Source organism: Ambystoma mexicanum, chromosome 13 (assembly GCF_040938575.1).
Source record: "Ambystoma mexicanum isolate Mex_15411 chromosome 13, UKY_AmexF1_1, whole genome shotgun sequence".
Lineage (NCBI taxonomy): Eukaryota > Metazoa > Chordata > Amphibia > Caudata > Ambystomatidae > Ambystoma > Ambystoma mexicanum.
The window spans coordinates 98,623,698-98,643,928 of NC_090938.1; the positions used below are offsets into that span (position 1 = coordinate 98,623,698).

A 20,231-nucleotide genomic window follows, 5' to 3' on the forward strand; every position below is an offset into this window, starting at 1 on the left:
TTCAGACCTCGATAATCAATACACGGCCTGAGTTAATTTGTGTCTTTCTTAGGGATGAAAAAAAGAGCGGCTCCAGCTGGGGACTTAGATTGCTGGATAAGTCCATTTTGAAGATTGTTGTCTAAATATTCCTTTAAGGCCTTCTTTTCAGGGAGTGTCAAGGAATACATGCGTCCAAAAGGTACTAATGCATTGGGCAACAAATCTACGGCACAGTCTTCTGGTCTGTGAGGTGTGTAAGGAACTCATGGTGGCAACAGTAAAGACAGACACAACTGATCATAGTTCAAGGGTGTTTCATAAACTGTGTATGCAGGTTGGAAAAACACCTAATCTAAACCTAAATTTAAGATGGGAGCAAGCTACAACCATCAACTAATAATAGGGCAGTCCTAGTGGCGTCATGTCAAATCAAAGGTAGATAAGATAAACCCATTTCCAATCCTTATGCTAAATACAAACAAAGAGCGTGGGATACGTTTCAGAAGAAAGAAAGAAGTGTTCACAAATAATAAGTCAGGATGCAGTAGTCGGGGTGTGCCATCCCCATGTTTTTAGCATGACAAGACGGGACTCCTGAGCACAGCACACGCTCAAGCTTTCCCAGCACGAACCAACAGTTCTGCTCTCAGCTATCAGAGCCTTCAGTGGTTAAGTCTCTTTTCTACAAAAAGTCTCTTGCCTCCGAGGACTTGATGGGTTTCAAAATAATAAACAAAAGTTCCTTTCTGATTGTATGTTGGGTGTTGCCTTTTCACCCTTGGATCCCCCTCTTCCGGGCACAGATCCACCAAGAAGTTCTTTGCAATATCAGGACCTTCGGTAGTTACGTTTCTTGCTTCCGAGGGTCTGATGGATTTACATACACTAATAAACAAAAGTTCCTTTTGGATTGCACTTGGGGTGATGATTCGTCACCCATGGGTCACCCTCTTCTGGGCTCAGACCGTCTCGAATATCAACCTCCCACCATTGGGGTGACCATGACTTGTATTCAAAGGATTTCTCTGATGCATTCACTTGTCGGTGGGGTGATGGCTTCTCACCCCTGCATCCCCCTCTTCTGGGCTCAGACCCTTCTTGAATGCTTGCATTCCCTCCGTCGGGTTCACTATGGCCATTTCAACACAATCTCATCTGTGGTTCAAAAATCTTAATGTCTTCTTAATGTCTTCTTAAACAGTTCACTGTGGACATCCCTCTGCCGGTTGACTCTTGTCAACACACTCTTTATCAGGACTTTTAAGCTTCGCCCCCTTTTCATTGGCATCCCTCCATCAGGTTCACTCTTGGCAACTTTGTCAATATACAGTTCTTACGATACTGGATTCACTTCCCTTATCTTCACAATCATCTACCAGTCAAAGACTTTCGACTGTAGAGAGGATTTTACTGGTTTATACTCATAATCTCGAATTTACAAATCTCGAAAAAAAAGGGCGAAAAAAAAGTCGAATTATTTTTTATGACGTTTTTTTTCTCGAAATGGGGGGGTTCCCCCCAAACCCCCTTTTTTTTTTTGTTTTTACCTATTTTATTTATATATACTAGAGCCCAAAAAAAAATATAGAAAAAAAAAAAATTCGACATTTTTTTTTTCGGCCTTTTTTTTGACATTTTTTTTCTTCGAGATTTGTAAATTCGAGATTATGACTGACCACTGATTTTACTAGACCCCTGTATGACACCTTTGACCCCTTTCTCGCGTTTCCCAAGGCCTTCTCGTAATGGTACTTTCAACAATCGGGTGATTGCCCAGAGTTTCCTGAGTGAGCACCCACGTGGTGCCTGACTACCTCTGTTACAGGTTTTCCCCTCTGTGCTATCACAGTTCTTCGTACTCTTTCACAGTTCAATTAGCCATTTCTTTCTTTTCTTTCAACACAGTTCGGTTTCTTATCGGCTCTCCCCGCGACTCACCGGCTGTGATTAACCGCTTGGCTTTTCTTCTCTCTGGAGTCAAGGTTGGAACCACGTAGACAAGCATCTCTCCCCTGCTGGGTTTATCAGAAGAGGAAGACCCTGTGTACCTTTGACATCTTCTGCAACATACGCTGGCTATTGTTTGCAGTCTTAAGATTCCTTCTGCTGAGGTATCACAGGCCTGGAAAGGGCATGAATGCTTCTCTCCTTGTCACCCTCTCGGTTTGCGCCATCTTTCGTCTCCTCTTGAACTGCCTTGCTGAGTTAGCTTTCTCGTCGTGCGGTCTGCCTTGCTCATATTGTGCTCTCGTGCTCCACCTTTTATCCCTGTGGGGAATGGAAAGGGCCATCAGGTGTGTATGATTCTGGTCAATTGCCTGACTTTGCCTTACCCTTGTGGTGTGACATGTCAACTAAACAGCTCTGTTGTTTGTCCGTCGTCTTTCGTGCGCGAAAGTGCTTGTGTTGGAAAGGGGGGAGGGAGGATAGAGTGTTTGAATATCCTACGGGTTAGGATGAGGAACAGGTGTTATAAGAAGAGGGATACCATTTATCACCCGTCAGTGTCCCACTTCCACTTCCAGAGGACCCCCTGTATCAAGGGGATCCTCTCGCACCAGTTCACCCCCCGGAACTGGATCCCATAGCGATGGCCTTGTCCTGGCCATCTGGATGACAGATCCCTGGTAACTAATAAGTAAGACATCTTTGGGTTTTTCACAGGTGGAAAATCCTTTGGAGTCTTATCCTCAAGAACATCACTATAATCCAGAAAATGTGCTGGGATACAATTAACAACAGCTGTCTAAACTGAGGAATACCCAGCAGGTTCCTCCTTCTTTGGTCCAAGGCAATGGGAACAACAGTAAGTAGACGAAAAAAGAACTGTGTTCTTTGGCCAGTCAATCAATGGAATGGGCAAACCAACCATGGGATTCCTAATATGACAGGAAAATGGGCAGCTCTAATGATGTCAAATGTAAGGATTTCTTGATGGTTGAAAATTGAGACTTGTAAGGGCGCAGAAGCATGAGTAATAGGACGGGAGCACAGGGGCGAGCCATCAACTCCTTCGACCAGTTGATCTTCCACCTTGAGACATCTAGGTATTCTTTCCTTATCTGCCCACTCTATGTCCAGAACATTTCCAGCAGCTCCGCAGTCCAGTAGGGCCATGACATCCATCCTGCGTCCGTCTTCCAAGAAAATCCTTGTCTTGACCACCATCAAGCGAGAGTCTAATTCTCTGGGTGTAGTTTGCCTGGAATCTATGGGACTATCCTTCAATCCCCGGCTGGGTTTCCCTCCTAGGACTGGGATCTTTCATTTTTCCGATCTCCAAGGGGAACCGATGGGCAATCTCGAAGCAAATGACCCCCGGAGGCACAATACAGGCATAATCCCTTGTCCGCTCTCTGTTTTCTTTTGGTTACTGTTAAGGTACCTCTGGCGGTACCTATCTGCATAGGTTCATCGGTGGAGGCACCCTCCAAGGGAGTCAATGAAGGCATAGCAGAAGGCGGTGACAAGGGCGATCCACGATTACGTCTTCTTTCTATCTGTCATTCAGAGAGATGGAAGTCTATCTGAAGAACTAGAGTAAACAATTCTTCAAGAGAGCCTAGACGAGAAGTCTGAGCTAACTCATCCTTCAGTTCATCTTGTAATCCTCTTCTGAATATGGTGAGTTGAGCAGCTTCAGGCCAGCCGGCCTCTGCAGCAATTTGTTTGAAAGCAGTGATGTATGACATTAAGTCCGAAGATTCCTGTCTCACATCCAAAAGGTTCTCTCCGGCTGCGAACACGATTTCAGGATGCTCAAAAGTCTGCCTAAGTAGGGCAATGAAGGCATTGTAATCATATAAAATTAGATTGCTGGTGGTCACCAATGGAGTAGCCCATGCTAGGGAATTTCCATGGAAATAATAAACCCAACCCATGATCGTTCTGATTGGTATGCTGTAGGTCGGAAGGTAAAGTATACCACGCAGGCCTTGATAAATTCCTTTATTTTCTTAGGCGATCCATTTCCAAAAGCAAGCACCAACGGGGGTAAATCTGTTTGGTGTGTATCCATTGCAGTGACTAATTGCCTAAGAACGGTGTTCTCTTGCTTTAATCTCTGGACTTCCAAAGACAGTCCTTGGACAGCTGCCAAGAGTTCTTGGAACTGTTCAGCTGTTGCCATATTAAACTGGCATTGCAAGCTCTCACAAACAAACCCTTTGCTCTCACCTGTGGAATCCGTAGATGAGGCAGGGGAAGGTGCTTGGTCCGCAGTTCTTCTTCTGGCTGAGCGTCTCTTCTTGAAGAGGAACGGTTTGTTCCGGGAGGAAGCCACTCGGCCCATCCAGGTGGATACGGGTGGGAAGAGTGGCTCCTCCCTCCCAAAAAAACAGCCAAAAGTGGGGAAAAAGCCAAAGGCACCAAAAAAACCCTGAAGATTCAAAAGGCCTGTAGGATGGCAGTAGCCGATCCATTTAGGTGTAACTGAAGGAAGAATGCCGGAATTGCAAAGGAGGGTAGCACGGCAGCCAAAGCACAAGAACAGAGAAAGGGGATCCATGGATGGCAAAAGCAATCAAGGAGAGAGAAAGATCGGCAGCAGATAAGCAGGAGAGGAGAGAGAAAAGAGCACAGTGAAATCAGACCAGCATCTTACCCAAAGTGGAAGTAGCAGCGTTGCAACGTATGGACAAGTTGGAGACTTCCATACTTACGGAAGTGCTGGGCGGCCACATTGGAGGAAGGCTAGACCGCTGAGGTGTGTTGAAAGTGAAAATGTGCCGGGTGTTCAAAGCCTGTGTTTCCACGTAAACCATAACTTCCAGGATGGCAAAGTCATCCCACTCAATCGGGCTCAGACCCCTTTCTAAGACTTTCAAATGTGCATGGCGATTTTACCAGACCATCGCAGGACCACTTCGACTCAAGGTTCACCGTTACTTTCACTTAATTTGCTTTTGCTGTCTGTTTATTTTATAACTTTGTGGGAGTGCTTTTGCAAGTGCAGGTACGCACCTGGACTTTTGCTGCTTATGAGCCTATTCTGTCTGCATTTGGAAGATCTTGCTACATTTTGTATTGTTACTTTACTGCCGAGCAATAAGCTATACCCCTTTTTCTACACCTGCCTATAAATCGGCGGTCGCGCGTGCTTTTGCGTGAGTGCTTTCGCTAGTGCAGATAGGCAGGAGGTCTGCTGGTTGGTGAGTGCTTTCTGTTTCCATCTGCATGCCCTTCCAGCTCCTTCTGTTATTCAAACAGCCATCTGATAAGTCCTCCATCTGTAGTGCGAATAGATCCTGCCCTTACCTTCTAACTGCCTGTTAACATGTCAAATTGCTACACGCTGCAAACAAACATGCCATCTCCAAATGAAGTCAGCAAGTTATTAAAGCGTGTAAATGCCAAACCTCAACAGACTCTGACTTCAAGAAGCAAGCTAAGTGAAACTGCTCCACAGCTTGGCTCACAGTCCTTAATAGCTGACATTCGAGGTTTCTGTAACCTGGACCGTTCTTCTAAGGTCACATTCCCGACAGCTGTCCGAGAGTCTGTCCCTGTGTCGGAACCTCATATCGTCACTTCTACTGTTATTTCAGAGGCTCCGCTCATAGACTTGTCAGAAATTCCAGGCTCACTTGTAGATGTAGGATTTACATTACCCTCCACAAGCCTTAATGATAATATGGAACAAAGCGGAAATCAGTTGACTGGGGCTCACAATTCAACCTGGCGAGCCAAATTATGACAAGGATACCCCGCAGCACACGGTCACAACACTTGCCCAAGTACATATTGATGTTATCCCTCAGAACGAGATAAGCCGGTCAGAAATAGGCCATGCCCACAGCCACAAGCTGGCTGGACTTCTGCTCAGATGGCATGCCCTACACCCTTTCAAAGAATTGATTTTGCATTCAATCATTTGAACTGCCCGGCAGAGTTGACTGATCAACTGACCTCTCCAGAGCATTCATCTCACCCTCTCCCCACCAGTTTATCTCAATCTCCTATCATGTTTGCTAACTCTCTCAGCACTTTCCATCTCCTTCACCAATCCTACACCACGCAGACCTATTCATGCTAAATTGAATTCTGCCCCTTTTGTGGAGCTAACGCTGAGCACCATGAATACAGCACTCCTGTCCTTAGTTAAATTACACAAAACATTAGACACGAAAATGAATAAACAGACATACTTATTAACAAGTATTCTGGACAATTGCCTAAATAATCAGCAAAGCTTCCTAGTCCCAACGATGCCGGAGAGGCGGACCTCAAGTAGTTCTGATATAGGATGTTTGGCAGTAAATGGGCATTCAAAACTTAACAGGGACATTCTCACTTTTCCCACCACGATTCATGACTCCATCATTTTTGTATCTGACACATTACCTAATGATCATGATAATGTCCCGTCCCCACTATTGCCTCCCAAACCTTCCTTTACAATTTTTTCACTGTAAAAAAACCCTCATAAATCGGCTAACTCATAAAAAAAAATCAAAAATTTATTCAATCATGATCTATGCCAGGGAAGCAAAGCAAAATTGCAATGAATACGATAGTAAACAAATATGTGAACCTAGCGCAAGCTAAAAGTGATTCTGAAAACGACATTAGACCTTCATATCTTGCCCCAGTAACTCGTAATGCTATACCTTATGGAACGCTTGACGATCTGGTATTAGAAGCAGAGCATTTGGGGAGAGCGGCTCTGATTACTAAGGCCATTCCTTTCATCTCTGGCCAACCTGGTTCTAACTTACTGGTTGCAGGTCTCAATGTTTCCCTGAAGCAACCACCCCTCCAAAATATAAGTTCCTCACACTGAAACAGTGGAGAAATGAGATCACCAAATCGGTTGCAATATATACTGCCTTGCCAAAAACCTCTAGTGACAGAAAAAATATAACCCATGAATCGTGGGAGGAGAATCCGACTACTTTACATAGCAATATTATAATAGACCATGCTTTTTTAAAGCCCACTAAAGAGCCTCAAGTGCAATTGCTCTGCTCTTCAGTTCATAGACAGTTAGATGTTCATGCTATTCATAAAAATCATCCTAATCATGGATCACCATCGACTCAAAATAAGTCCTCCCTGTTGGCTATGGATTTTCATCAACTTATCCTTCGTTGCAGCAGAGGAGAATATCCAGTGTACGATCTGAATAGAACTAGCATATTAAACATCTTTAGCAACATTCAAAGTTTAGAAGATCTTTGTTCCAATGACGTAGCCCAAGTGGAATTTATACATGATAATGATCTCATAGTGGTTAGGCTTTGGATCCCATCTTGGTTAGTCCTAAATACTATATGGTAAGCAAGGTTACAATTCTACAGAATGGGTTTTATTCTCACACAGGATCTGTCATGTCAAAAGTTGGATACATAAAGTGGACATGGTTAAGCGCGCCAGTTATGCAATGAGGTACCAGCTTCCCGGTACAAGCAGCCTTGGCATGGAATTCCCTCCCACTCAACTTACGTACTGACCCAAACCTGCACAGTTTCAGGTTCACACTACCGCTCCACTGCCTGAGTCAGTAAACTAGACTCTACCTGCCCCCTCCACCGGCTCCTATGACAACGCCTGCTGACAACTTCTCAGATGCATCCCGCCTTCTCACTGACAAATGTATCCTTGTACCCGAGTTGTGTCACTATTGTACTTATCTGTTATGCTTCCACGCTCCTACTACCTTTGACGTTCTACTATGTATCAATATCCACTTGTATGTACTTATGTATCTTAAGATGTCTTGTAAAGTGCCCAAATACCCCAGGGTGTGGCACGCTGTATAAATAATAAACAAACAGCCAAACAATGATGTCAATGATAACTCCAATTTAAGGATCACCTGCATCAAAGGCGCTTTTGAGCCATCAAGACAAGTCTAGACTATACACAAGCCAAGAGGTCGCCCCCTGATACAAGCTCAAAATCCAAATTAACAACTCATGATTACACAGCAGAGAACCTGTAAGTTAGCTTGCTGGAATACCAGAGGGTTCAAACACCTTCTGTCCTCTGCTAATAATCCTTTAATTGATTATGACATTGTAGTGTTACAAGAAATGTGGTTAAAAGAACCTCCGATATGGGAAGGCTACGACGTTGTCCTTGAACCTGGTAAGAGTTCAGCCAGAGGAAGACCAATGGCGGGGCTACTGGTAGCAGTGAGAGCTGGTATGAGGCTTCGATTGGAACCTTTGGCTACTCCTAATATGTTCACACAATTGGTTAAAATCTGAACTTCAACCCAGGTGTTGGATATTGTGATCCTTTACTGGAATCAAGCTGGCATCTCAGCTAAGACCTTTCTTCGAGATTTAGAAAACACATTAGATCTAATTACTAATGACCCGATGGTAAGCTATACTTTATTGGCAGGCAATATCAATCTCTATTGCCTATCTGTCAAGTCTAACAATTTTACGAGCTTAGCGCAATTATGGTTCAAGCTGATGAATAAAAGACAATTTGCAATGCTTAATGGAGCAGCCCAAGGAGATATCCTCCTCATAACACATGGAAGGGGGTTCACAAACAGCAATCATAGATTATATCTTTGTACACAGAGACATGTTCACAAGTATTAAAAGTCTTCAGATTATTGCCCAAGATCATAATGATCATGAACTCCTTCCATTAACCCGGATATGGTCTTATCCCTTAGCTTCTGCAGAGTATTATAAGCCTATACTTAATTTGACTAGAAGAAGGAACATATTTAGATGGTCCCCGATGCAACTAATGCATCTTGATAAATGTATCGGAAGCCAACATGAATCAATGGATGCAGAATTGATTAAATCTGCTGGCCTATATGTAGCAGCTTTGTATATATTTAAAATGCAGATCCCTTTTCAACCTAAACCAATTTATTGACATAAACATGTCTATGATGCTGAGCTGCACTGGAGAAAAACTCAACTACCTAAAACTAAAAGAACTCAATCTGGGTTATCCCCAGGGATTAGATTGATGAGAATATGTCAGCTGAAGATGCAACATAACAATGGGCTAAAATCTTATAATCACATTATTGTACAGCGAGATGCTAAGGTAATGCTAAGTGCCGTAGCCTCCAAAAACAGTGCTTTAATTTGGGGAATATGAAATTGCGCAAATCATGATACTCAGACACAGACTCAAATTAATGCTGTACAAAAAGAAACCTGAGTGCAATACTATTGTAAATTATATGCACAGATATCTTTCAATCAAGCCGAGATAATTCAGATAATTCAGACATGGCCTGATCACGCATTCGGCATTTGTAGACTTCAAAACGGCTCTTGATTCAGTGCCGGGAGAATTGTTATGGAGCAAGCTGGCAGAGGCGGCATGCCTCCTCCACATTCTATCTTTGGTTCACCAGTTACATTCGAAAAACATCAGTCCAAATTCGTCTGTCCCTAGATGGAAGACTATCAGAACCTGTGTATACATACAGAGGTCTAAAACAGGGCTGCATTTTGGCTGCAGCCCTGTTCAATTTTTTTATATCAGATATTGGCCGACACTTGCCAGCGATTGTATCAGATGCTCGGAAACTTGGCTATTGTGCCGGTTTGTCAACTGATGAGTATTGTAAGGAATTAACTGGGTCTGCCCTCACTTAGTATTTGTTATATTTGGAAACTGTGCAGTTTATATAGAAAATGTTTGTTAGCTGCCCATCCTGACTCCTTGCTGTTCAATTTAGCTTCTCATTTGAACACTTCCAAAGATTATTTTATGGTAACCTAGAAAAAGCAACTGGTGGCAGTAATGGAGGCTGCACACATCTCAGCCACGCTTGTAACAATCGACCCGGAGTGTGCTAAGCACAAATTATGGCTTTATGACTGGATTACAACTCGCCAACAATGTATGACCTACAAACATTTTAAGAATGGGAACTTTAGGATGAAGTGTCTTTACGAGCTAGAACCTTATCTTGTTAAGTTCCTGTGTCCTCTATTTAGAAACCTATTTCTCTATTTTCGGCTGAACATCAACAAGGGATGTTTTAGCAAACCGGAGGCAAAATGTTGAGGTGGCCAGGTTCGGCCGATTCTGCAACAATCCATCAGAGCCAGGAACTTTCCAGCATTTACTTACAATTTGTTCTAGCTTGCTATCTAAGAGAAAAGTGTTCTTGCAACCCCTGGTTCAGGACTATCGGAATCTAACTTGTGAAATGTTATGGTACCGACTTTAATGGCGAGCGCCTTTCTGTTAGAGTTGCGACTATGAAATTCTTATTGTCATTGGAACTGTAATAATATATTATTGAACTTCATGCAATCTGAACTAATGATATCCTAATTGAATTTGCTTAGAAGCAATGGAATAGATAAATAGAGAGGTTATCTTATATATGTTGTGTAAACTGATCCCCTTATATTCGACCATCCTTTGTTGCCCCTGATACCGTGCATTTATTACAATAGTATGTGGTTTTAGGGATTGTATGTAACTCTTTATAGCTGTATGTAATTTATATGTGGATCAATTCAATTTTAAGGTATTCACTGAACTGTTTTATAGATATATTTCATAGGTATTGACTGAACTGTTTTTATAGATATATGTTTCTCTTTTCTTTTTTCCTTTTCTTTCTTTCTTTTTATTCTTTGTATTCTTTGTATATTTATTGAAAGGTTGATATGTCAACTTTAACAATCATTTTAAATTTTCTTTCATGGAGACTTTCGAATAGGCTACTTTCTTTTGCCGGACCACTCTGTTACTTAGTATCGCTGATCTCACAGCTGCTTTTTACTTTAAAGTTCATTCACAGGTCTGCCTTTCATCACGTCACACCCACAAGCATGTAGCCTTCACTCTTGATACAATGTTGCTGCTTCATTCGCTTTAAGACACACCGGCCTTTCAGGTCGCTTGCCAACTCAACGGCTGAGTGAGATTCTTTCTTGCTTTGCTATTTTCAATTCATGAGTCGAGGTTAGTGTCACTGGCTTGGCCTCGCCGCCCCAACTCTGCTGTTCACCCTGGAGGGAAGCTGGCGTCCTTGGAACACAATGCAGTCTTCACTTATGGGATTGGGCTTTCTTCACGCATCTTTTGCGGTCTGTTGGAGGCAACGACCTCCAGTAGGGAAGCCTTGGGCTTTTCGGCCCATTGCTCTCGTCCCTTGGTCTGTTGCTCTGCTCCAGTAGGTGTTCCCTCGTCCCGGAAGTTCTGCTAGTGCATGTGTTCCGCCTTGCTCAGAGTGTGTCTTTAGGTGTTGCCTTTTATTAAAACCTAAGAAAGGTTTTATAGCCACGTGTCCGTCTCCTCCAATGGCACTTAATCAGGCAAATGTAATTAATTGTTAATAGACACAATCATTTTAAACACAATGCCACTGCGTGAAGATCAGGAACTCTTAAGCTGTAGCACTGGATTAATAATGGGGAAAGTATGTATGATGCTCTGTTAGTTGCTATTACCAATGCTAGTTGCTATTTTTAGACTTGCTCAAGTAAATGTCACTTCTGGAAATTGGGGCTCTAAGTAGCCCATATATATTTTGTTTCGTTAAACGTGCTCTTGCTTCTCTGGGAAGCTTAATCTAGGGAAAGTTAAAGGAACAGCAGTATCCAGTTTAACATAGGATTAAGGGGAAGGAAAATAAACACTGAAAAAGCAGACCTTTCCAAGTGTCTCGGGCTTGGCCTGGAAAATTGAATGATAAACTCTGTTAAAAAGGATCACTCACCAGGAAGGAACAGCAGTGTCCCGTTTGGCATAGGATTAAGGGGAATGAAAATAAAAACTAAAAAAGCAGACCTTTCCAAGTATCTCAGACATGGCCTGGAAAATCATAAGATAAACCTAGGTTAAAAATTATCACTCACCATGAGTCGTCTGGCAAGAAACTCACAGAATTACAGTGAAAAGAACCAAGTAAAATAATTCTAACAGGATGTAAGTTCCATAATGTTTCTGTGGAGAGTGTGATGGCATCAGGAAGTAAGACGCAGACAACAAATTCCCTTTTCTAAATAAAATGGTTTCTTTTTCTTAAATATCAGGATGGGGGACGGCCTAACTTGCCCTATGCTAGGTTGGGATTTCCCTACCTAAAGAAACTAAGGATAGTCTGTGTCATTAAGTTCAATTCAAAAGTCTGTCTATGTCCAAAACCTATACTTGCCCTCACAACTAAAGATATACAATGTGTAGGGATGTTAGCAACAAAAGAAACAGTGATCCAAATAAAGTTCTGAGCTTCTTCCAGCACCTGGCTTACTTTCCAGCTTCCCTTTACCCAAGTTCAAAACAGTTCTGAAAGGCCTTGGGGTTCCCTTCCCCAAGAGTTCAGTTCTTTCAGCTTCAGAACTACAACTAGTCCAAATCTCTTGGCTTTCCAAAACAGTTCCAGTTCAACTTCGTAATCATCCAGGCTTTTCAGTAGTACACACAGTCTGCTCTTTTCCTCCTTTACTTCTACTTGTTATCCAATACAGCTTCTTTATCTTGGCTTTCCTTGATTCTTTCCAAGCTGGGGTCACTCAGTCTAGGCGCAGTTGTTGGACCACACCATCCACCCATTACAGGTCACACAACCAATAACTCTTGGCTCTTTGTTATGCTTATATATTCTTCCGGTGTTCTTGCCAGCACAGGTTTTCTTTCTCTGAACCTGTCATTAGTCAACATTCAATTCTGATTCTCCTTGATAGTCTCTTGGCGTTGCCACAACTTGCATTTCACACAACTCACTCTGTGGTGTTCATCCTTTTACGCCACTTTGCTTTCACATTATTCTTAAGTGCTCATCACTTGCTTTTCACTTTGTTCATAAGTGCTCATCACTTGCTTTTCTCAAATGCTCATCACTTGCTTTTCACTCGTGCTACATTTCCAGATGCTTTTCATATCTTTCCTTTAGTTCGGGATTCAATAATACTTATTGCACTCTGAAAAACTACTGATAACACTTTTCAGCTTGTTCGACATTCAAAAACCCTCCATTTGGTGTCCAAAACCAATTATCACAATTTTCAGTTCATTCAGCATTTACATATACCTGCTTCCAGCCACTGGAGCACCCGGTATGAGTTTTCCATTCCTTACACTTTTTTCTATGCCACCACTCCTCTGGGCGTCTTCTTTCTCCTTTCCAACTTCCTTTTGCTCCACTTGTGATTTTCGTTTTCGGGAGCTCCAGCGAGCAGCGTTCCCTATCTTCGAGCCTTGCTGCAGCGGCCTGCAGCAATCTGGAGACTTCAGTGTCCCACAGCTCTGGCTGTGGAGATTCCTCAGCTCCACAGCCTAAGCTGTGGAGCTGAGGAACTCCACACCTTCTGCTGCACACAGCATCCTTCCCGCCAGCCCCTCTCCAGCCTGCTCCATGTCTGCCAGCCGCGTCCTTCTCTCCATGTGGAGTTCTCTTTCTCTGTTTTCCAGGCGGTCTCTCATTTTATGCACCCGGGGCCCATTAACTGGTTGCAGGTGCAAGTCCTTTAACTCAGTTGCCTGACTGTAGTGGGACATGCCATTAGTATTACAATGGTGCGCCTCCCCAGTCCTCTTTCTAGTCTCAGGACCAAAGTTGTGTGAATGAATGGAAGTGTGCAATACTCCTAGTTGCCTCCTCCTCATCCCATTCTTAAAGGGAAATGGCTGTGGGACAGTTTGTTTATAAGAAAGAGGTAAAGACTGAGAATAACCTACAAAGGCGGGGGCGGGGGGGTAGGATTCATCATGGGAAGGGAACTACAGATACCATGTCTCACCTGTGAGAATGGAATGGTATTAACAGTAAGACAGACACAAGTGACCACAGTTCAAGGGTGTTTATTGAACTTCAAAAAGGTTTGGCAAAACGCCTATCTAATACTAAATCTAAAGATGGGAACAAGCTACGACCATCAAATAATAATACTGCAGTCCTAGTGGTGTCTTGTCAAAACAAAAGGGCCTACACTAATAAACCTATTGCCAATCCTTACCTCTAAATACAAATAGTGTGGGAAACAATGTTATGTAAAAGAAAGAAGTGTCCAAGAAATGACATGTCAGGATATTCAGCCCCTGGGCCTCCCTTCCCCACACTTTTAGCATGGGAAAAGGCGGCACACTCAAGCTTGGCACAGTCTCTGGCTTCTTCAACACAAGGGTGCAGTTCAAACTGTAGCATCAGGGCCTTCTGTGCACAAGTCTCTTTGTATTTCAAAGTTTCTTCTTTCAGAGGGCCTGATGCGACAAACAAATAATAAGTTCCTTTCTTCTTAAGATTTCACACATACTCAATTTCTCAGCGATTCACAATATACCTCGGATCCCCCCAGCCGCGCTCAGATCCACCTTAACACAATGCTGATAGGATTTTTATATATCCAATTTCTCGGGTGATTCACGATTCACCCCAGATCCTCCTCAGCCAGGCACATATCCGTTTCAACACAATGTTCAATCAGCCTCCCTCTGTCGGGCTCAGAACAATCTTAATTCTCTTTAACACAAACTTGCTTTAACCCAAAGCTTTCAATTGATCTCCCTGGTTGGTGCTCGGACCACCTTTATCTACTTCGTCAACAACTTTATTTACTGCATCAACATTGAAGACTTTCAATTGTGCACAGGATTTTGCTTGACCCGTTGCAGGACCACTTTGATTCACAATCTTTTTCCATGCTTTTGCTTTTACCACCTCTCAGTTGGATACCTTGCAGAGACCTTCAAATAGGCATGCACGCTGTGCTGGACCACTCTTTCAAAGGTATTGTATCTTGGTTTCAAAGTTCAATCACTCATCTATTGTTCAATTTTACTTGTGTAGGTTATCACATGCGTTTCATACACTGTTCGCTTCAGCACTCATCATACAATGTTGCCATTTGCAACCTTGGTATCGACCTTCCCAACTGGCGCTGCTTTGCTGTGGGGCCAAGGACAGTACCATGGTAGCAGGCGATTCTCCCCACCTTGATTATTGATGCGGGAGGGCCCCTACTATCTACAACACACAAGGCAGAATTCTTCAGCTTGGTTTCCTGGTCTTAGCTTTCTATTCTTGAGGTTTTGTGATAGTAATGGTTCCTTGTCCATAAGATGAAGGGCACTTCCCTCCTCGCAATCCCCTTCTGTTTCGCCGTCTTTCTCCTCGTGCTAAACTGGCATCTTGGGACTGCTGTTTCCATGTGTGCTTTACCTCGCTCAGAGTGTGCTCTCATGCTCCACCTTGTATCCGTGTGGGGAAGTGTAATGGAAGTCAGGTGTGCGGAAGTCAGGCCTAAGACTGCCTGACCATTGTATTGGGACATGTCAGGTATACGGCTTGGGTGTTAGTCCGTTTTCTCTCATAGTGATCTGTCCTTGAGAAAGTGTTTGTGTTGTGAAAGTGGGGGTCGGGGATGCGTTCCTAAGTATCCTACCTGGTAGGATAGGGTAAAGATGTTACAGGGAAGGTGATATGGCATCTCACCATCTGGTGCACCAATGCCAAACCCCTCACCCAGGTGATCCTCCTGCACTGGTCCACCCCCAGGAACTGGATTCAAAAGCGATGGCTGTGTCCTGGCCACCAGGATGACAGATCTCTGGGTATTAGTGGGTGGGTGAGACGCCTTCAGATTTCTCACACACCCTCTCCCTACTCCGCAAGGTCCCTCCACCAGGTGATCCTTCCTCGCATATCCACCTCGAGGGTCGGGAGCCAAGAGTTATGGCCTTTCCCTGGCCACCTGAGACGAAGATCCAGAGATAGTAGATGTGAGGATGCCCTCACGTTCCTCACAAGAGATACTTGTTGGATGTGGTTTTGAGTACTTCGATAAAAAGACCTGATATGTTTCATGAGGACATCATTGATTGGGATGGTTTTTAAAGAATACATGGTTTTTAAAGAATACAAGAAAGAGAGACAGTCATTTACACAGAGATGGTAAGTCATAACTCTAGGTTTTGCCACACAAAGGTATGTTAGCATCACACCAATTCATGGTCGTAGAGAGTAAAAACAGTGTAGCTATATTCTAAGTTATAGACACGTAGACACGTGCAGTGTCTACGTGTCTATAACTTAGAATATAGCTACACTGTTTTTACTCTCTACGACCATGAATTGGGCTGTAAAATGCTGACAACCTGTGTTTCGAGAGTGGAGAGAAATTGATCAAGCATTTATGGGACTTGACACTCCGGCAGTTCAGACACAAGCAAGAGCATTGAGCCATTGGTGCTCAATATTGCACAGTCTAGGTGCTACACAGGCGGAGCCCAGAAAGCATTTTTTATTATCAATCACACAATGGCGACTTAATTAGTTTACATCAGGGGTCTGCAACCTGTGGCTCTTCATAATATGTTTTTGGACATGTTTTTTTGGACAAATACCACCATCCGTCACCATTGATGATGCTGGGTCGGGCTGATGGGAGTTGTAGTCCAAAACATTTCTAGAGCCAAAGGTTTCAGACCCCTGGTTTATAGTGTCCTGAACTTGTACAGCAGGTTAGCTTTACAGGCGCTGCAAGCGTCCATATTAATAGCACAGCGCATATCACACAGAGGCTGAAAAGGCAGAGTTATTCTAATTCAAATGTATTGACTTTAATGCACGCTTTTTAAAAAGAAAATGCTTCGGGAGACCCCCCACATACCCCTCGAACATTCCCGCTATCCTAATCTAGTCTCTTACCCTACACCCCCTATCTATTTATTAGCAAAAAAAGTTGCAAAAGGTCGAAAAATTAGACCCAAAAAAACTCAGCCTCGTTATTGTGGTATTCAAAATGTTTGGGCATTAGAGTAGGCACGGTATCCGGTCATTCCATCGAGTCCAAAGCATCGACAGACCATACCATTGAAAAAAATGCATCGAAAAAAACCCATTGAATGTATTTTTTTAAATGGCAAAGGGTTTAGTTTACTAAAAATGGGTTTTTAAGGTTAAAAAAGGGGAGTTGAGGGGGAACCCCCCCATAAAAAATTCCCCCATAAAAAATTTAAAAATGCATTCAATGTTTTTTTTCGATGCTTTTGGTGTCTATGGTATGGTTGTCGATGGTTTGGCTGTCGATGGAATCACTAGGAACCTCTGTCTGACTGAATGTGTATATATGGTTCTTGAAGGTGTCCGGTCATAGTTTCGAATCAAAAGGGTCGAATGCCCTTTTGATCGAAACCAAAAGGATCGAAAATAAAAGGGTCGTTCTTTGATTTATTTATTTATATTTTTTTTGTTTGGTATGTGAAAAAAAGTTTTTTTAAACGAGAAAACGGGGGTTGGGGAGAACCCCCCCCCATAAAAAAAATTTAAAAAATCGACCCTTTTTTTCGATCCTTTCGGTGTCGAAAAAAAGGCATTCGAGCCTTTTGTTTTCGAACCTTTAACCTAGAACCGTTCTTGAATATAAACGCGTTAATGCTATGGAGAATATAGTGAAAAATTAAATGAGTACCAAACCCAGTCTGCAATAGGTGCTTTGCTATTCACAACCTGTTTATCACCAGTGCATAATCCAGTGAGATGGATTCATATGCACAGGGCAGAATGTGAATTAGGGTACATACTTTTTTGGGAGCAAAAACTCGTATATGCAACAAGCCTGTTGCAAGATCACACTCTGAGATTACCCATCTGGTATTGCATAGTTTGGCACTCTCCTTTTTTTCTCTCCTTTCTTGTTTAGTTTATAGTTATGGTTTGAGTTCCTATCGTTACCAGTCCACCTGTCGTCTTGTTCATTCGCCTACTTGTGCAGAAACACGCGCACTCTCACTCCATCACCATTCACTCGCATATTCTAGTGAGTTATTCTAGCATATGAAGCCTTTCATTAGGCAGTGCTGTGCATTGTGTGGGTGTGTGTGCTGGAGTATGCTTGTGGGACTGTGTGTGTCCGCTTGCATGTAGTGTGTGTGTGTGTACATGCATGGTTGCGCGTGTCTCTGGACGCCTGTGTGTGTATGCTGGAATCTGTTGATCTGTTGGGGTGTGTGTATGTGTGGGTGGGCGTGCCTTTGTTTGCACTTCCATAGGTGCACGTGCATCCTTCTGCAATGACTATCAACTAAAACTGGACCAATGCCTTTATGACAGTTTTACCAGCCCCGAAAGGCGGGCATGACAGTCCACATTTGGGGTTTCTGTTTGCTGCTTTTAACTCGATCTGTTCCTTGGCAGCATAGACTGAAAGGCAAACCGACAGAAGGTCCTGGGCAGAAACCGAATATTAGCAGTTTACTTTCTTAAATATTATAGAATGTACTTGGATGATAGATTTTCAAGACTTACCTTTTTTCATACACCGTAATATTTTGAAGCTCTGCAAAATAAAGGAAAACAAGTGGAACATGAAATTAAATGCCTCCAAAGGTGGGTCCTTCCCCCGTCTCCCATCCGGTGGCATCACTCTGCATCTACACTGCTGCTATGTCCCCCCCATCTCAGATGCTATTTGGGTTCCTCCAAGGTGTGTCCTTCTCCCCTTCTCCCCGTCTCCCATCTGGTGGTATCACTATGCATCCACACTGCTGCTATGTCCCCCCATCTCAGATGCTATTTGGGTTCCTCCAAGGTGTGTCCTTCTCCCCGTCTCCCATCTGGTGGCATCACTATGCATCCACACTGCTGCTATGTCCCCCCATCTCAGATGCTATTTGGGTGCCTCCAAAGGTGGATCCTTCTCCCCCTCTCTCATGCAGCGGTATCACTATGCATCCACACTGCTGCTCTGTCCCCCCATCTCAGATGCTATTTGGGTTCCTCCAAGGTGTGTCCTTCTCCCCGTCTCCCATCTGGTGGCATCACTATGCATCCACACTGCTGCTATGTCCCCCCCATCTCAGATGCTATTTGGGTGCCTCCAAAGGTGGATCCTTCTCCCCCTCTCTCATGCAGCGGTATCACTATGCATCTACACTGCTGCTATGTCCCCCCATCTCAGGTGCTATTTGGGTGCCTCCAAGGTGGGTTTTTCTCCCCGTCTCCCATCCGGTGGCATCACTATGCATCTACACTGCTGCTATGTCCCCCCATCTCAGACGCTATTTGGGTGTTTCCAAGGTGAGTCCTTCTCCCCGTCTCCCATCCGGCGGTATCACTATGCATCCACACTCCTATGTCCCGCCATTTCAGACACATTTTGGGTCCATCCACACTCACCAGCGCCCCCTTTTCAATTGGAATCCTCTCCATTGGGTGTTTACTCCTAAATCATTTTAGATCCTGTTTTAAGTCCTCTCCTTAACCTTGCATTTAAGGAACTTCTCCCCAACAAATGAAGTTCATATTTCTGAGGGTATCTTTCTCCAAATGTTAGTACTATCCATACCGTGTTTGTAAACCTACTCAGAGCCCTTTGGTAAAACCACAGTGTAATTCAAATGACATAAACGCATGAAATACATTCATGCTTACTGCATGCAGTCATGGTTGCTTGTGAAGAGTGGATCGGAAGATCCTAGCGGGTAATCGGAAATCGTGGTTTATCTTGAAAGAGCCTTTGTTTGCCAGCTTCTTAGACTGGAAAGGCAAATCATTGGAGAGGAGCAATGCCACAGGCCTGGCCTGTTGTGAGGCCATACCGAAATTACATGGACGGGATCGTGACAGTGCTTGTGATATGATAGGTATTTATAACGCACTTAGTACCCAGAGGTTTCTAAGCGTGGACCAGGGGAATCGAATCCGTGTTGCACTGGATCATCTTGCTTCCAAGGCGAGCACGTTGCCCCTGAGCTATCCTCCCGAGACTCCTTGAATCTTCACATTTTTGGTAAGGAGCAAGGCGTAGTCTATGGCCTAACTTTATATACATTCTTTCAATGTCGGAAATTGATCATTTTCCCTAATCCGCGGATTTAACACTCGAGGCCTACTTGGAGTAATCAAATTGCAAAATGCCAAACTTTTAATCCTGGACGTCATACAATGGTATTAATGGTATAAATGTTTTTTTAAATATACTCTTAATATAGTAATATAAGAGCTGTTCTGTTTACCTTAAGAAGTGTTATTTATAACAGCCCGTGTTGGCCCTTTGCATTATAGCCTCTCCACTGGCCCCTGTTCCAAACCATCTGATAAGCAGGTCTCTGTGGCTTTTTGCTCCTTGCATTTCATGATAAAGTACCTATTTTAATCAGACACATTTTTAGGTTTGGCTCACATAGGCGGGCTTAAGGACCTATAAGAAAAACGTATGGTATAGTTAACGGACTTGGTACTTTTCTCCTTGCCCATTCTCTGTGTTTACTAAATCATTGTCACATAAGGTGACGTAGAACAGCAATTCCTGCATGCAAAAGTAGTTTTCTGAAAGGTAATAGGTTCATTATAGCTGTGA

General features: G+C 43.4%; 1 protein-coding gene across 2 annotated transcripts in view; it reads right to left on the reverse strand.

Moving 5' to 3' along the window:
- Nucleotides 1–20,231, reverse strand: part of PTPN22 (protein tyrosine phosphatase non-receptor type 22) — an 851,713-nt gene that overhangs the window by 35,649 nt on the left and 795,833 nt on the right. For both annotated transcript variants that reach the window (XM_069633366.1, XM_069633365.1), the window contains exon 20: nt 18,179–18,209. In XM_069633366.1, the coding sequence (XP_069489467.1) occupies nt 18,179–18,209 (31 nt within the window). The remainder of the gene's footprint in view (nt 1–18,178; nt 18,210–20,231) is intronic.